The following is a 15,210-nucleotide window of genomic DNA, read 5'->3' as shown; positions in this document are numbered from 1 at the left end:
ATATTATCATTAACAATACCATGCCGCGACCAAGACGATCAAATCTTTCCCGACAAGGCCGTAATGCAACTAGAATTCGAAACATTGCGAATGAAAAAACTGAGGAAGAACAAGAAATGGCACGTGGAGAGCGCCGCGTTAGTATGGATCGACTTCGTGCTTCTCAATCACAAGAGCAAAGCGAGGCAGCCCGTGAAACGGTTCGGTTGGCAATGCGAAATCGTCGAGCAAACCTCAGAGATCAACAACTAGATAATTTTCGACGCACAAGAAGAAATTTATCAAGTACTGATTTGAATCGAGCAGCGTTTCGATACGATTGCAGCACTGATTACTGCTTGCATACTAGCATTCTCATTGGGCCAATGGACGTTGTTTGCGAGTTTTGTGGTGCATTGAAGTTTTCCGGAGAAACGCCAGGATTGTGCTGCCTTAGTGGGAAAGTGAAATTGCCATTATTGACTCCGCCATCTGAGCCATTGCATTCATTGCTTCGTGACGAAACACCCGAATCGCGACATTTTCTAGCAAACACTAAAAAATACAATAGTTGTTTCCAAATGACTTCATTTGGGGCAGACATTATCGAAGAACGAGGATTTGATCCGACATTCAAGGTATTTATTTATTTTTGTACTTACATACAATACAGTAGAATAATAATATACTTTACTTATTCTTATGTATTACTAGCTTTTACCCGCGGCTTCGCTCGCGTTATGTCCTTAAGTATCAAAGATCATTTCAAATAAAATAAAATATGGTAATTGTTTTTTTTATTGCGTGAAGGAATCATCAGTATTAAAAAATTCTAACATCCGATTTAGCTTAAAAAACTGAAAACATGCTTTATGGAAATATGTTTCACTATTACAAAAAAAAATCATTTTTAATCCTAACATTTTAAAAAGTTCAAATAGTTGAGTAATTAGATCCACATCATTTTCACTTAATTACAAAATTCTCTTGAAAGTAAAATACAACCTTCAGCATCAATTTAATAAAATCCAAAATCTGCTCATTTATTGCCTCTAAGGCGGAACAAAATTCGCCGGATCAGCTAGTATATATATATATATATATATATATAAGCATTGAAAAGATAATCGAATTTTCTACCAATTGTTTTAATTTTCTTGTGTCAGGCTTATCATGTACCTACTCAGTTAATACTGGAAAGCTATTCAGGGGATGGTTTACAAATAACTTTACTAATGGATGTACTGGAAAAACATAAATCATGAATTCCCTGATAAGAATTAACCCCCAGTATTTTCGCGAACACTATTTTGTTGTGATACAGTTGTTTCTATGTAAATGTACAAATTTACAAAAATATGTAACTTTACATGAATATTTCGGTTTCAAATTGTTTAATACAAAAGTATGTACATAATTTAATTTAAAAGTTGGCGTTAGTGTCTCGTCAACAACTAGGAATTGGAAAATGTCGCGGTTCCATTGATATCCAGGCTAGACTCCAAAATCCTCTATGTACTCGGGAAAATGCTACCTGCTTGTTGGCTATACTGAGTCGTGACACCTGATGTTTGGGTTTCTTGTGATGTGATACGTTTCAAGTAGAGGTTTTTTTTTTCCTATATGGCTCGGATTCAATCTAGTCAATTGTGGGCCACTCACAGAAGCAGGGGAAAAAATTAAACGCGTTTGGCTTCTGGTCTGTTTTGCGAAATATATTCGCGAATTTATTTCCGGTCCCTATGGACAGCGATGGGAGGAATATACTATGGTCTACACTAGTGAAGAGTCTTCCCAGTATAAAACTGGAGTGATCTCGGGATGATGGCATGGAAAACTATACTTAGAATGAGTGGACTACTATTCGATCCTAGACCTCTGGATGAGTGATGTGTTAACCACAGCGTCTCATTTCACGCGAGACGCAAAACCGAACTGAAATCAATTCAGAAACGAAGAAATATACACGAAAGTGATAATTCTTTCAAAATATGTATACCGCGGTTAAACTAGCCAATTATATAGGCAATTTCTGAACATGTTTTAAATTGTAGCTTCATAGTGATCCAAAATACAAATAGAAATACGTTATAATTTAAACAATAACATATGCACATAAAGTTAAGTAAGATATATTTCACTCTAGTTTACATCAGTGATTTGAAGAACGTAAAGAAAAAAAATTCCTTTAGACACCATTCAAAGGCTTGATGCATAGGTACATAATACCTGAATACCAACAAAGGTCACAAACTTATTGTTATGTACGTTAAATTAGCTAAAACTGTTCACATTCGTTAATAGTTCAGTATAATGTGGATAGGCTTGGTTGTATCCAGATTCGAAACATCTATTTTTTTTTAAAATAAATTAGCCTATTTTTTCTATATTCTCTAGATACATACCTATTTTAGCTTCTGCTGATGACACTGCAAGGAGAATCATCACTAGCAGTGGAAACTGCAGCATGGCGGGCACTAGTAGTCTGTAACAAATAAGAAAAATATTTATGTTAAAAATATGTAATTTTATTGATTTTTATTATTGTTTTAGCATTATTACTGTGGTTCTTTTAGACATAATTAGCGAGGGAAATTTTTTTTATTATACATTATTTAAGAATTTAAACATCTAAAAATTGTGTTAAGTTCTGAGAAATCATGAGTATACAGTAATTATATTTTAACCGGAAATATTTCAGTACTACTATTTATTTAGTTATGCTTCGTAATAGGTCTGTATATTGTAAAAAAATAAAAAGTATACATCAAATAGTGCAAAAAATGTAAAAAAAAAGGTTTGTTTTAATTCAAGTAAAATTTGGTAACTAAAATCTATACAAGTAGAACAATACGTGTAGTTACTAACTCAAATTGTTCATAGGCCATGAGATATTGGTTATAATTTCCGGGAAAACATTGAACGTACGTTCTCTAGTGTGAATAACGTAAAAAGTACTAAACCCTCCCCTTTACTGCTAGAAATGTGGTTTCAATAATCTCAACAGGTTATGCCAAAAATGTTTTAAAATAAGTACTTTTATTAGTAATTTTAAAATTTGATTGTCCTTGGTGGTCATAAGATAATTAACACGTCATGTTCATTTGTGAAAGTTGACAAATTCCCAAATTCCACAACAACTCAATCAAAATGTGAGCACATAGGCCTAGTCGGTATCTTAGTGTTTAAAATCCTTTTATAATTTCGTTCTTCCCATCGTCATACGGCTATGCCCAGATCTGTGAGACGTAAACTTCTACTTATATACATACATACACATACACACAAAACCTTTTCGTAGTAGGAAGCTTTCTGTGTTCATGTTCGCTGTCATCGTTGTGTTGTCCAGAATATCTTATTATATTAGCATCATCGCTGGATTCGTTTGTTTATAGCTGTGCTGTCCAAGGTTTCTTTTTTTATTATTTACCATGTTCATGTGCAACTTTTTCTTCGTTTTCAGCCCACTGCGTTAGTATGTGCTGAAATATAAAACATTTTTCCTTGCCCACATTCCTTTCACGAAATACTCTGATGTACCCTATTGACACTTGAAATTTGGCTTCTGCTGAAATTGGATTGTTCCGCGTGTTTTTATACGTATATTGATTTACTTTTTCTGTTTTTGAGAATTATATATGACATCCAGTGCAAACCAATGCCGCATGTAAATGAAATTATATAAAATCTATCTTTATCACAGCAAGAACCATTCAAAAACATATAAAACATGTCTATATTTTTTTTTATTATATTTGCTACTTGATAGTCAAACGGTTTTGGTGTATTTATTTTGCATGTGTGTCAGACGCACAGAATAATGCAGTCAGACGCACTTCGGCGAATGCCTTTCACGCTGTTAGAAATTACAGTAAATTGACGAAATCTTTAACGAAGTATTTAACTCAAATAAACCCAGGGTTCTTCGTAATTTCAAACAACTGAATCTTCTTGGAAACTTCGCCGTATTTAGAGTTCCGAGTCGCATGTATTGTACTTAGCAAAGTGGATAAAAGAATATTTTTTTGTAGACTTAACCAGTTTTTCAATGTTTCGTTAATATACCAAGAATATTCTTGTCGGTTCATGTTCAAAGTAAGAGAACTCAGCGTCTGTACATTTACGAAGATAATCGTAAATTTACGAAGATCCCTGGGTAATTTGTAATCAATGTTTTCTATAAATTAAAGATGGAAATTTTTAACAGTAAAGTGAATCTTGCAATTCTCTCTCTGCTGCTGATGCTCTAGGACACACGTAAAGGCAATTGAACGAAACTGTCGCAAGTATAGTCAACCTAATCTTGTTAGCCTATTATGTGTTTGCCTCTCTGTGGACAATATTTTTCCTACGCTCAGGCGTTGTATTATTGCCATGAAACCTTTACGCCAATATGGTTCAGTCATAAAAGTGGATCCAAGAAAATTACCATTTTTTTTTCATTGGCCATTAATGAAACTGCATCGAACATCTGTAACATGGGAAGGTACACATTTGGTAGGGAAATAAATAGTCTGTTATTAACGTTCATATTGATTACGGTGAAGATATATTTTTATTCGACTTTTAATAGGAAGAATAAATCAGTGGACTTAAACTTGATCCTCAGAATGATGCAAGGGAGTACTGTCCTAAATTATTTTGCTTTTATAGTTTTTTTCACAGTATTATAATTAAATTCATAAAAAATTCACATGCAATAGTTTATAAAATTTTTTTTTTCTACTTCACGAGTCTTTATTTCATGGTTTTTATGATCTCGTTTGTCCTGACATGTACTGAAAGCATGAAATCACGTGGTTTACAGTTTTGGACTGAACTTTCGTATGTAGTCTTCGTCGAAGAACTCTTTTTTTTACTATCCCATTAATTTAATTTATGAAAAAAATTAGGTTTCTCCAAAACAAAAAAACAACAGAATTTTTCAGTATTTGGTAAAAACTAATCTTTATTGATTTATAAATAATATACAAAAATAAAGAGATTTTTAAGACGAAGGGTTCATACGAATGGTTAATCCAAACTATACTACAACATTCTTATAAAAATTCGCGCAAGTGACAACAAATACAAACATTTGAGTGAAATTTTATTTTAGATTTTCAGAGTTAGATCTAATGAAACAACCATTACGTTACAGTAATAACGATACAATGAAAAAAAAAATATATATATATATATATATATATATGGCCAAGATGTGTAAGAGAACCCACCTGAACGAGTCTTATTCTCGTGGATTAAACCACGAGGTGAGAAGAGAGAGAGAGAGAGAGAGAGAGAGAGAGGGAGGGAGTGTAGGTGCGTTCGTGCGTCTCTCGCTCGCCGAGCTGCCTTTTAGGGGCAGGCCGCCACCGCCGCCCTGTAGGAGACAACTCCGCGGGAGTGGATGTTGTGGGGAGAAAGTGATAAGGAAGGGGGAGAGGGGGGTAGATTAATGAACCAACCCCCACACCCACACCCTCCTAACCCCTGGAGTCCGAGAGAGAGAGAGAGAGAGAGAGAGAGAGAGAGAGGGCTCCATTCTTCCGGGGTGCTGGTCAGCCCGGTGGAGGGTGGAGAAAGGTTGTGCGAGTGGAGAGTGGGGGGTTAGAGATTTATGTCCTCTCTCTCTCTCCCGGGGCAGACTCGAGCGCGTGCGCGTGGCCGCGGACAGGAACTGCGTCACTACCACCCCCCCCCCCCCCCAACCATCCCCGGACCCACACTCCCGCTGCAAGCTATGCCTCGCACGACGGGCTTGTCTGAGCGACAAAGGAACACGGACCGTGTTGTGTGTCCGACTGCAGCGAGCTGACCGCGCGAGGTGATAAATAGACTTCGGGCTCCTGGGGAGACCACACACCTGCGCGCTTGCTTCGGGAACTGGCAGAACCCTACGCCCCTTCTTCCCCCCTTATCATTCCTAATCCTAAAAAAAGGAGGTATACGGAAAAACGGAAGAATCTGCCCCAGACCCAGCGTACCAAGGGAAAAACCTAGGACGGAAAACACGTAAATACTCTCTGGGGAAAAGAAGATTTTTTTTTTTTTTACACTAACGCTTTATTTTATTTATCACGCGGCTCTGAAGTTAACTTGGCAAAGCTGAACAAGACCTAATGTGTTTTTAATTATATGCTTTTATTCGAATAGTCTGATGTTAATCAATTTTACTTCGCTCTACTTTTGAATTTCTTATATTCCTTTTCATGAGAGTTTTTTAAATATATTATATTCTTACATCTTTGAAAGAAAACAAAGTGAGCTTTGTCAACTTTAAAACAATAGATCAAAGTAAATAGATTTTAAAAAGTAAATATGTTTAAAAGCATATATTAATTTTAAAACAAACGTATTATTCGTTTTAATAACCGCCAACTTAAAACAACTTTATTAAAAAAACATAGAGCATTTTAATTTTTATAAATCTTGCAAGTAAATATAGTATGTTTGAACTTATTGCAATTTTTTGGACAAAACAAACAATTTACTACTAAATTTTTTAATATTTTATTTTTAAATTTGCATAACTGAAGGACGAAAAAAAATTATTTAAATAAACTTACAGATTTAAAAAGTGGTCTTAGATTCACGCGTTGCTGATAGTACGACACCTGACACCAAACCTCAATATTCACAAAGCCTGAGATACTGTCTGGATGACTACCACCATTTTCCCGTCCAAGTATCGCACACTCAATGGTAATAGGAATTATACCCGGATTTTTTTTTTCAAATTATATAAAAATATATCCGCATCTGCTTTGCATAATTGGTACAGCAAAGGAACAATTTATTTGGGGATAAAATATCGCCTTTGTCTTTTTGGTTGTCAGCAATAACCCACGATATGAGTAGGCTATTATAACGAAATTTTGTTGGATCATTTTCTTATAACATTGCTTGAATTGTACCTTTAACACCTTCTGTGTTGGTCTGTTTTGTCTCTGTTGAGGTATCCACAGCTGTTTGTCTGATTTCAGTAACTTTGTCGTAGTTGTTCCGTAGGTTTTAACATTCGTTCAATTATTTTCCACTTTGATTATTTTTTTAGATACTCAGTTTCTGCTGCAGAATCCCCTGGGTGTAAAATTTTCTTTTAAAAAAAAACTAACCTTGGATTTTGTTTTTGTTTTTATTTACCCTTTTTTGTCGGACTTGTTTTTCTGCATCAGACAAACGCTCTGCAATGGTGAATTTCTACAATATGTCCCAAAGTTACTGCTTAGTTTTCATAGCAATTAAATTTCGATGAGTTGTAATTTTTGACAGTAAGAGTTATTTTTGGTATGTTTTTTTAAGTGTGTTCACTTTAAAAATTAATTGTGATCGAAATATTTACGAAGACGACTTCTCCACAGAAACCACCGACATCCGTTACGTGGTTGGCTGAAGCGGTAAATTCTGTGCAAAAGGGTTTCTGCGTTCTAGAATTCCAGGTAATGCATGGACAGAGCAAAAATATGACTAAACTTCCCAAAATATATAACTAAGATAACAATTCCTTATTCTTTGGCGAGTTTTACGTGATTGGGTAACCACTTGTTTTCCGCGAAATAATCGTAGCTCTATGCATGGACGGGTGTGGCGCTTTAAATTATAAGATTATGTTAGGTTTAATTTGCTATCATTACACCACCCCCTAATGTTACAAGAGCCCCAAAAAATTAAATCATAAAAAAAATTAAGAAACAGTTATTAGGTTTTTTGGTGTGTAAGTGTACGTATATTTTAGTGTATGTTACTACTGTTTGTTACACTCACATGAAATAAAATAAATTATTTAGTACATGTTTTGTCCATACACAAAAAAAATTGTGTATACTTTTACGAACGTTTTCTTGGAAACTATTTGCCAAGAAATAGTTTGTAATAAATACTAAAGGAATGCTATTGCAGCTTTGTACAACACATGGCTATTGTTATTTTTGCACGTATAAAATACATCTTTTGAGATAATACTGAGAATTTCTTGCGAATATATTATATATTATATTATATATAATATATATTTTAATAAATGTTTCACTCATTTTTAAACCGTGGGAAAGATACCCAAATATTAAATAATTGGCTTTTATTGTGTTCTGTTATGCTTAATAATGTGTGCAGTTAATAACGGAAAGCTATTCAGGGAACGGTTTACAAATAATTATAACAATAGTAAGTACTGGGACAACACAAAACATAAATTCCCGGGTAAGAATACGAATCCAGTATTACTGCGAACAGTATTTTGTGGTGACACAATTGTGTTGACATAAATGTTCAAATGCACAAATATATGTAATATAACACGAATATTTTTGTTTCATTTACAAAAAAAAATACAAAAAAAAATATTGCAGCGTACGTTTTCGTCCATGTCGGTTTTGAACTTAGGGAAAGATTAAGCAGCGAGGAAAGGATTCAATGTGTCCGTAATCAACTCTTCCGAGAGCTAAGCACTTCCCGTGGCGACTTTATTAACTTGTGTGCGCGCCACGACGGCACAGCGAGGAGTCGTCTGTCGGGCGAGATTGAAGTCGTTGCCGCGAGGAAGCGCTTAACGAGAGAGCGCGCGACCTCAGCTGCGCCCTTAATCCGCGCCTGTGAAGGTGGAGCCGTTACGCGGCGCCTATAAACGGGGCCGGGGGTCGTCCGCCGACGACGTCTAGCACCCAGCTCGATATCGCATGGCTTAAACGAAGTCGAACGCCCTTTTTTTCCCCCGGCTCAAGCACTGCCCCTAAGTGGCCCTTAAAAAAAATGTGTACGGGTTTTACGATCGCCGATGCGGTGTGATTTAAATTTTTGATGGAAAAAAAAACACTTACTTCCTGTCCGCAACAGAGTTGATGCTTTCGCGTGGCGGAAGGCAAACATATGGTGTGGTCAGTGATGGTTGACTAGATAAATACCAGCCTTTAAATTGTTTCGTACGTCCCGCTTAAAGAATCTACCAACAAATAAATGTCTATTATCATGTTATCATTTCATGTATTAGCCGTTTTTTTTTTGCCTACGTGTTGAATAAATTTACTAAGAACACAGGTTACAAACTACCCGGGGATCTTGGTGGGGAATAGTGAGTAAAAGTAACAATAATAAACCCTGCCTTACGGCCACGTTCCTACCAGCCAGTGAACTTTTAAATCAACCACCATTATTTTCTTGAATTAGAAATGCGATAAGAATCGGTCGAGGGGAAACAAAGGCTTTCACTTAATACACAGCTCGAAAAGTTGTTCAAGCTTGTTTGGGGTACCAATGTAAAACTTACTTTAAGAACATCCACGGTGTCAAGTTTAAAGTCGTAAATATGAACATTATAAATCATGTACATTTAAAGTTTGTTGGCATTTAAAAATAAGTTTCTTAAATACGTTCTGGTATACGTAATAGTGTATCATTTCATCGTAGGTATAAATATCATTGATGCAGATGAATTTCTTTTTTACATGCTTCAAGTTTGTTGGCAGAAAAACTGTGATGGAAGGGTACGTATATAACTGGTTATACTTTTAGGAACTTTTAAATTTGGGACAAATAACATAATGCATACTATTGAAACATTCATTTGAAAATTTAATGACGAACCTTAGTACATTTTATTGTTATATCAAACAAAATAAACCTGATTCAGTGTTGTGCCAACTCAAATAAGACTCCAGAACTTGAGTATTCCTTCCCCAGATTTATGTCAACTTCGTTGCGTGTGTTTCAGGTAACGTATAGGTATTTGTTTTAATGATAACGGGCTGTGATTATTTTTTTCTAGCTTGATTCTAAGAGGAATCAGATAATATTAACGTCCTGCTTGTATATTAAACCCTATGCAAGCTATACAAGTGACATGAATTTTGATGATGTGTTGTTACCGCGAAAAATATCAATAAAATCATTCTACGACAGCGAAAAATCGTGTGGTGTTTGTATAATTCAGTTCAATAAAAAATTACCCAGAAGCTTAGAAATCAGTCTTAAATACATTTTCTATTATTGACAACAACCCATTCATTCACCTCCATTTCCAAAGTCTCGTGCCAATTGCTTCCCAAATTTGGCACAAGGCTTTGCTCTAAGCTTCTAGATAATTTTTAATTGAACAGAGTCATACAAACACCACATGATTTTTCGCGTGTGTTTTCATCTTATTTTTTTTTTTAGTTGTTCGACCTGCAGCCGAAATTTAGTCGTTTGGAATTTGGTCTCATTCAGTTTATTCCCCTATCCATAGCTCAGACCAAACAGCCGGCAAGGTTGTTATCCGTCTCGGCTTGACGTCGGAGCATCGAGGCACAAGAATAGATGGTTCGCCGCAAGACCATTCCCTCGAGCGCTAAGCTATACCTCCGCCTTCACTCTGGAACAATGGCGACTCGAGTTCCGAGAAGTCTATGCCGCCCTGAAGGGGATTTGGGGGGGGGGGGGGGTGGAGAGAAAGAGGCGAGTTTATACGAGTAACATCCCTTCCTCCCACAATTCCCTCTCAGGGCTAGAAACGATGAGACCCTTATTAACAACGGGTTTGCGCGAGGACTTAGTTTGAGTGAACGTCTGATAACTATAGAACGGGAGGATTTCACAATTAAACAGCCGTTCGGAACAATTTTTTAACTCTCGTTTTTACATAAGCTGGCTTCTACATGAGCAAATGTTAATTAACAGTGCTCAGCGCGAGGAAAAGGTATTTTGACTGTTCTGCACTTGTTTTGCTGGTGTGAGGTTGGCAAAAAGTTGTACCAAAGCCTTTTTCTCCCGTGTAAAAGAAGGACTTCGCAACAATATGTGGGTTCAAACTTTGGTCTGCGTGTCTACTCAGTTTAAAACCTACGTGTTTGGCTACGGCTACACGAATTCTTTCCGGTGGTGGAGTGGAGTCGACTTGCGCAGCGTAGTTGTATGCACGTCTCCTTTCGTTACGAGGGGTTCTTGGTTCGTGTCCCAAGTAAGAAATGGGTGTAACTATCTAAATTAGTCACAACTTCACAGTCAATGAAATTTCTCTAAAAGTTAAACTAAACTTTGTCATAAAAATAAGTCATTAAAAGAGGGATGGCTGGCTTTTTTATGTAACGAAAATTACCTACTAGTCAATCGTAAGCCAGATAACTTGTCCCCGAACCATGGCACTGGATCGGCTTTTATTCCCGACGAGGTCAAAACCCGATTTTTCTTAAGTATGAAATGTTGCGGACGTTGCTGTGGCAAGAAGGGGTCTGTCAAGGTTTTCCCGTTTTCCCGTTTTCCAGTTTCCTCCGGCAATTCGTTCCTACTGCACTACCTGTATGAACCTGTCTCGTGAAGTGTAACATTGTTATATATACAGAAATATGTATACTGCGTTCATTTTACAGGTTGAACTCCGAACAGGCGTGTATTTTTGTGACTTATTCGATCGGTCTACAGTTTAATTTTTCATTCTAGCCAAGAAAGCCTACTCCAGCAACAAACCAATAATAACTGTAGTACATTCAGGTCACCCGAGAATAGAATTTTTTCCCTAAAACAGCAGCCAATGAAAGAAACCCAGCACCGTCTAGTAAATGCTGTAATTTTTTTTTGTAAATGGAACAGAAATATTTATGCTAAATTAAAAATATTTATAAATTCGTACAATTACATAAACACAACTTTATCTCTACAAAATAGTGTTCGCAGTAATACTGGGTTTGGATTCTTTCCCGGGCATTTATGCTTTATGTCGTCCCAGTACATCCATATTTAAAGTTACGTGAATATCTTTCCCGTAATAACTACGCACATTAATGAGCAAAATAAAAGAAAATAAAGTCCAATGGTTGAATATTCGTATGTTTTTTCAATGGATTAAAAAATTTATTCCAGAATTAAACATCAATTAAAATATAAACATTATGCGCCTATTTTCGTGAGAAATAATATTATCTCGAAAAATTTAATATTATATGCACAAAAAAATAACCACAGCCATTTGTTGTGCAAATTAACGATATCTTTCTTGTAGCATTACAGTTTTCAAAAGGAACCTTTTGTAAAAGTACAGAATTTTTTTTCTTCATCTGTGAAGCGAAATTTCCGAGTCTCTTAACTGCTCCCGAGAAAGGGTAGTGTTGACAGTCCTTGTATGTGTGTGTGTTTTTTTTTTTTTTATTTAACGTATGCAATAACCGTGTGACGTGGAGGAAATCTCGGGGTTTCCCTCCTCCTCTGCTCCCGAAGGCGCGCCAGAGCCACGGAGCAGGCGATACGCCCCCGGGAGACGGCGCGGCGGCACGAACGAGGACAATGGCATCCCACTCCAGGGCGGCACTCGACGCGCCGAGGCGAACGGACCGCCGATACCAGTGTTGGCGTGATTTTTTGTCCCTTTCTTCCCCCCATTTCCCCCCCCCTCTCTCTACCCTCGCCATCCTAGACGCGTGGATGACTCGCCAGAGCCTCTTCTCCGGACGCGAAGCCTAAGATGTACATCAAGCTCTGTCCCTGCCCGAACACGCCCGAATATTGCACCTTCGGCTAACCTCGGGATTTGTTTTATTTTTGCGCAGGAAAAATGAATTCAAATATTAAAATTGGTCGGTTAGGTTAGCTACATTAAAACACTATGGACGGTTAGGTTAGTTAGGTAAGTATAGCTACATTATAATAAACAGAGAAATATAAAAATATATATAAATAAACCCGAGGTTGGCCGAAGGTGAGTATTCGGGCGTGTTCGGGCAGGGACAGAACTTGATGTACATCTTAGGCTTCCCTCTCCGGACACACCTGTGTGACGTCACAGCTCTCGGGTGTACGGCATCTGCAACCACGGTGCTGCCATCTGTGGTGGATATGGTGCGAACCAACGCCAATGGGAAATCTCATAGAATTAACTTTAACAAGATGGGCAGCATTTTAATAAAGTTCCTCGTCGAAAATCAGGTCCATAAATCCGGGGTTTGGTGTTTTATTTTTATTTTCAAAATCTTTTATTTCACTTTTATCGGAGCCGTTTAGTTATACCTACAGTTAAAATTTTATATCTGCTAATTAAATGATTCAACAGTTGACGTAGCTGTTCCGGCAGCGAATTCTAACTGCGGGTGCGGAAACTACGAGTGATACGCGTTCGGAAATGTAGTTGGAAACACAAGTTGCGTATATTTATCACGCTTGGCAGTATTTTAACGTATTCTACATTTAATTTTGTGTCCGAGTTTCGTATTACAAGTTATTTGCAAAATGAGAAAACATGAGTTTGCTCTTTCCCGAGGTTAGAAGTTACGCATCACTAGCGAGTACTGAAATACACTGACTTTTTTTTAATGTGCTATGCAGTGTGTTATGTTTATCGGGATCTTTTGCAGAACAGGCTGTGAACCAGGCGATAAGACAATCTAATAACCTAGCTACCTTTAAGCCCAGGCTAAAAAAGCATCTGTGGAACATCTATGAGTGAATGGTGCTGTAGTAATATTATGTTAAATCGTCAAAGCGTTACTTTTAAATTTTATGTCTATGCTTAATTATTGAGTAACATATAGATTAATTTGATTTCTTTATCATATTACAGCTTTTTATCCATTTTTAAATAATTATTTATTATTTTTTGAATATGTAATGTTAGAAGAGATTGAATATTATGTGAAAATATTTCGCCATAAATTAATGAAGAATAAATAATTTAATAAATTATGAATGAAGTATCACACTTTCAAAATCCACTTAAAGAATAAAACCGAATATAAAAAAGAATTACTTGAATACAAAAACTGAAAACAAAGTAGGTAAATAATTGAGATTTTTCTCTTATAAGAATCATGGCAACGAGAAACTTGGAAGATTATTGCAAGTGCCTGTCCTACCCCTCTCTATCATCGATTGCTACACTCCCGCACGTTTCACTTTTCGTTACGTTCTAGCCTCAGCCTACGTTGACGTTCTAGCCTCAGCTTACGTGGAAGTTCTATCCTCATCTTACGTGAACCTTTTAGCCACAGCTTACGTTGACGTTCTAGCCTCAGCTTACGTGGAAGTTCTAACCTCAGCTTACGTTGACGTTCTAGCCTCAGCTTACGTGGACGTTCTAGCCTCAGCTTACGTGGACGTTCTAGCCTCAGCTTACGTGGACGTTTTAGCCGCAGCTTACGTGGACGTTCTAGCTTCAGCTTACGTTGACATTCTAGCCTCAGCTTACGTGGACGTTCTAGCCTCAGCTTACGTGGACGTTTTATCCACAGCTTACGTGGAAGTTCTATCCTCAGCTTACGTGAACCTTTTAGCCACAGCTTACGTTGACGTTCTAGCCTCAGCTTACGTGGAAGTTCTAGCCTCAGCTTACGCTGACGTTCTAACCTCAGCTTACGTGGAAGTTCTAACCTCAGCTTACGTTGACGTTCTAACCTCTGCTTACGTGGAAATTCTAACCTCAGCTTTCGTTAACGTTCTCGCCTCAGCTTACGTGGACGTTCTAGCCTCAGCTTACGTGGACGTTCTAGCCTAAGATTACGTGGACGTTCTAGCCTCAGCTTACGTTGACGTTCTAGCCTCAACTTCCGTGGACATTATAGCCTCAGCTTACGTGGACGTTAAAGTCTCAGCTTACGTGGACGTTATAGCATCAGCTTACGTGGTCGTTTCACTTCAACAAGCAAGTTCCATACATTCGGAGAGAGTGTGCTTGAGATGGATAGAAATATTTATAGCGGGATTACTGGAAATTTTTATGCATTTAATCTGAAATATGTTGTTATTTTCCCCTAGTAATTGAGACTTATAGAATAGTTTACTGTCCATGATTCACACCGTCTACGTAGTGACCACCGTGCATTGGTGGAGACACCAGACCCGTCTGGTGTGGTGCCAGCAACAACAGAAATCATAGCAACAAGGTATTCATTTTAATCGACGGGACTTCCAGCGTAGGTGAGAATCGTCATATGACACCAGAGAAAGAAGTGAAACACGAGAAATCGGGTGAGACCACTGGAATGAGTCCCCTAGCGCTTCAGCGCTTTAATTGTATGGTGACATGTGCTTGTCTAGTTGAGATTTATTACCTTCTAACATATGTACCACAACTTTTTGAACATGCTGTATACACACACACATACATGACTTTGCATCCATGTCTTGGCCGACTCGTTATCCATATATTTACGTGTATTTCCCATTACTGGCGTTAATTGTTTGCCCAACGTAAGCCCTACATGGGTAGGTGGTAATTTGGTCTTAGCCTGCAACCTGTTCCTGTACCAAAAACATTCCAACAAATATTCCAGCAGCTGAAGTGAAAACTGAAAG

At 37.3% G+C, this 15,210-nt stretch overlaps 1 protein-coding gene across 1 annotated transcript in view; it reads right to left on the bottom strand.

Annotated features, from left to right (window-relative positions):
- Positions 1 to 15,210, bottom strand: part of LOC134530316 (acid sphingomyelinase-like phosphodiesterase 3b) — a 539,986-nt gene that overhangs the window by 186,648 nt on the left and 338,128 nt on the right. Inside the window, exon 4 of the mRNA XM_063365045.1 lies at positions 2,385 to 2,464. Coding sequence (XP_063221115.1) covers positions 2,385 to 2,448 — 64 coding nt within the window. The 5' untranslated portion in view covers positions 2,449 to 2,464. The remainder of the gene's footprint in view (positions 1 to 2,384; positions 2,465 to 15,210) is intronic.

The sequence above is a fragment of the Bacillus rossius genome, chromosome 1 (genome assembly GCF_032445375.1).
Source record: "Bacillus rossius redtenbacheri isolate Brsri chromosome 1, Brsri_v3, whole genome shotgun sequence".
Taxonomy (NCBI): Eukaryota; Metazoa; Arthropoda; class Insecta; order Phasmatodea; family Bacillidae; genus Bacillus; species Bacillus rossius.
This window is presented reverse-complemented; position numbering and strand designations above follow the sequence as displayed.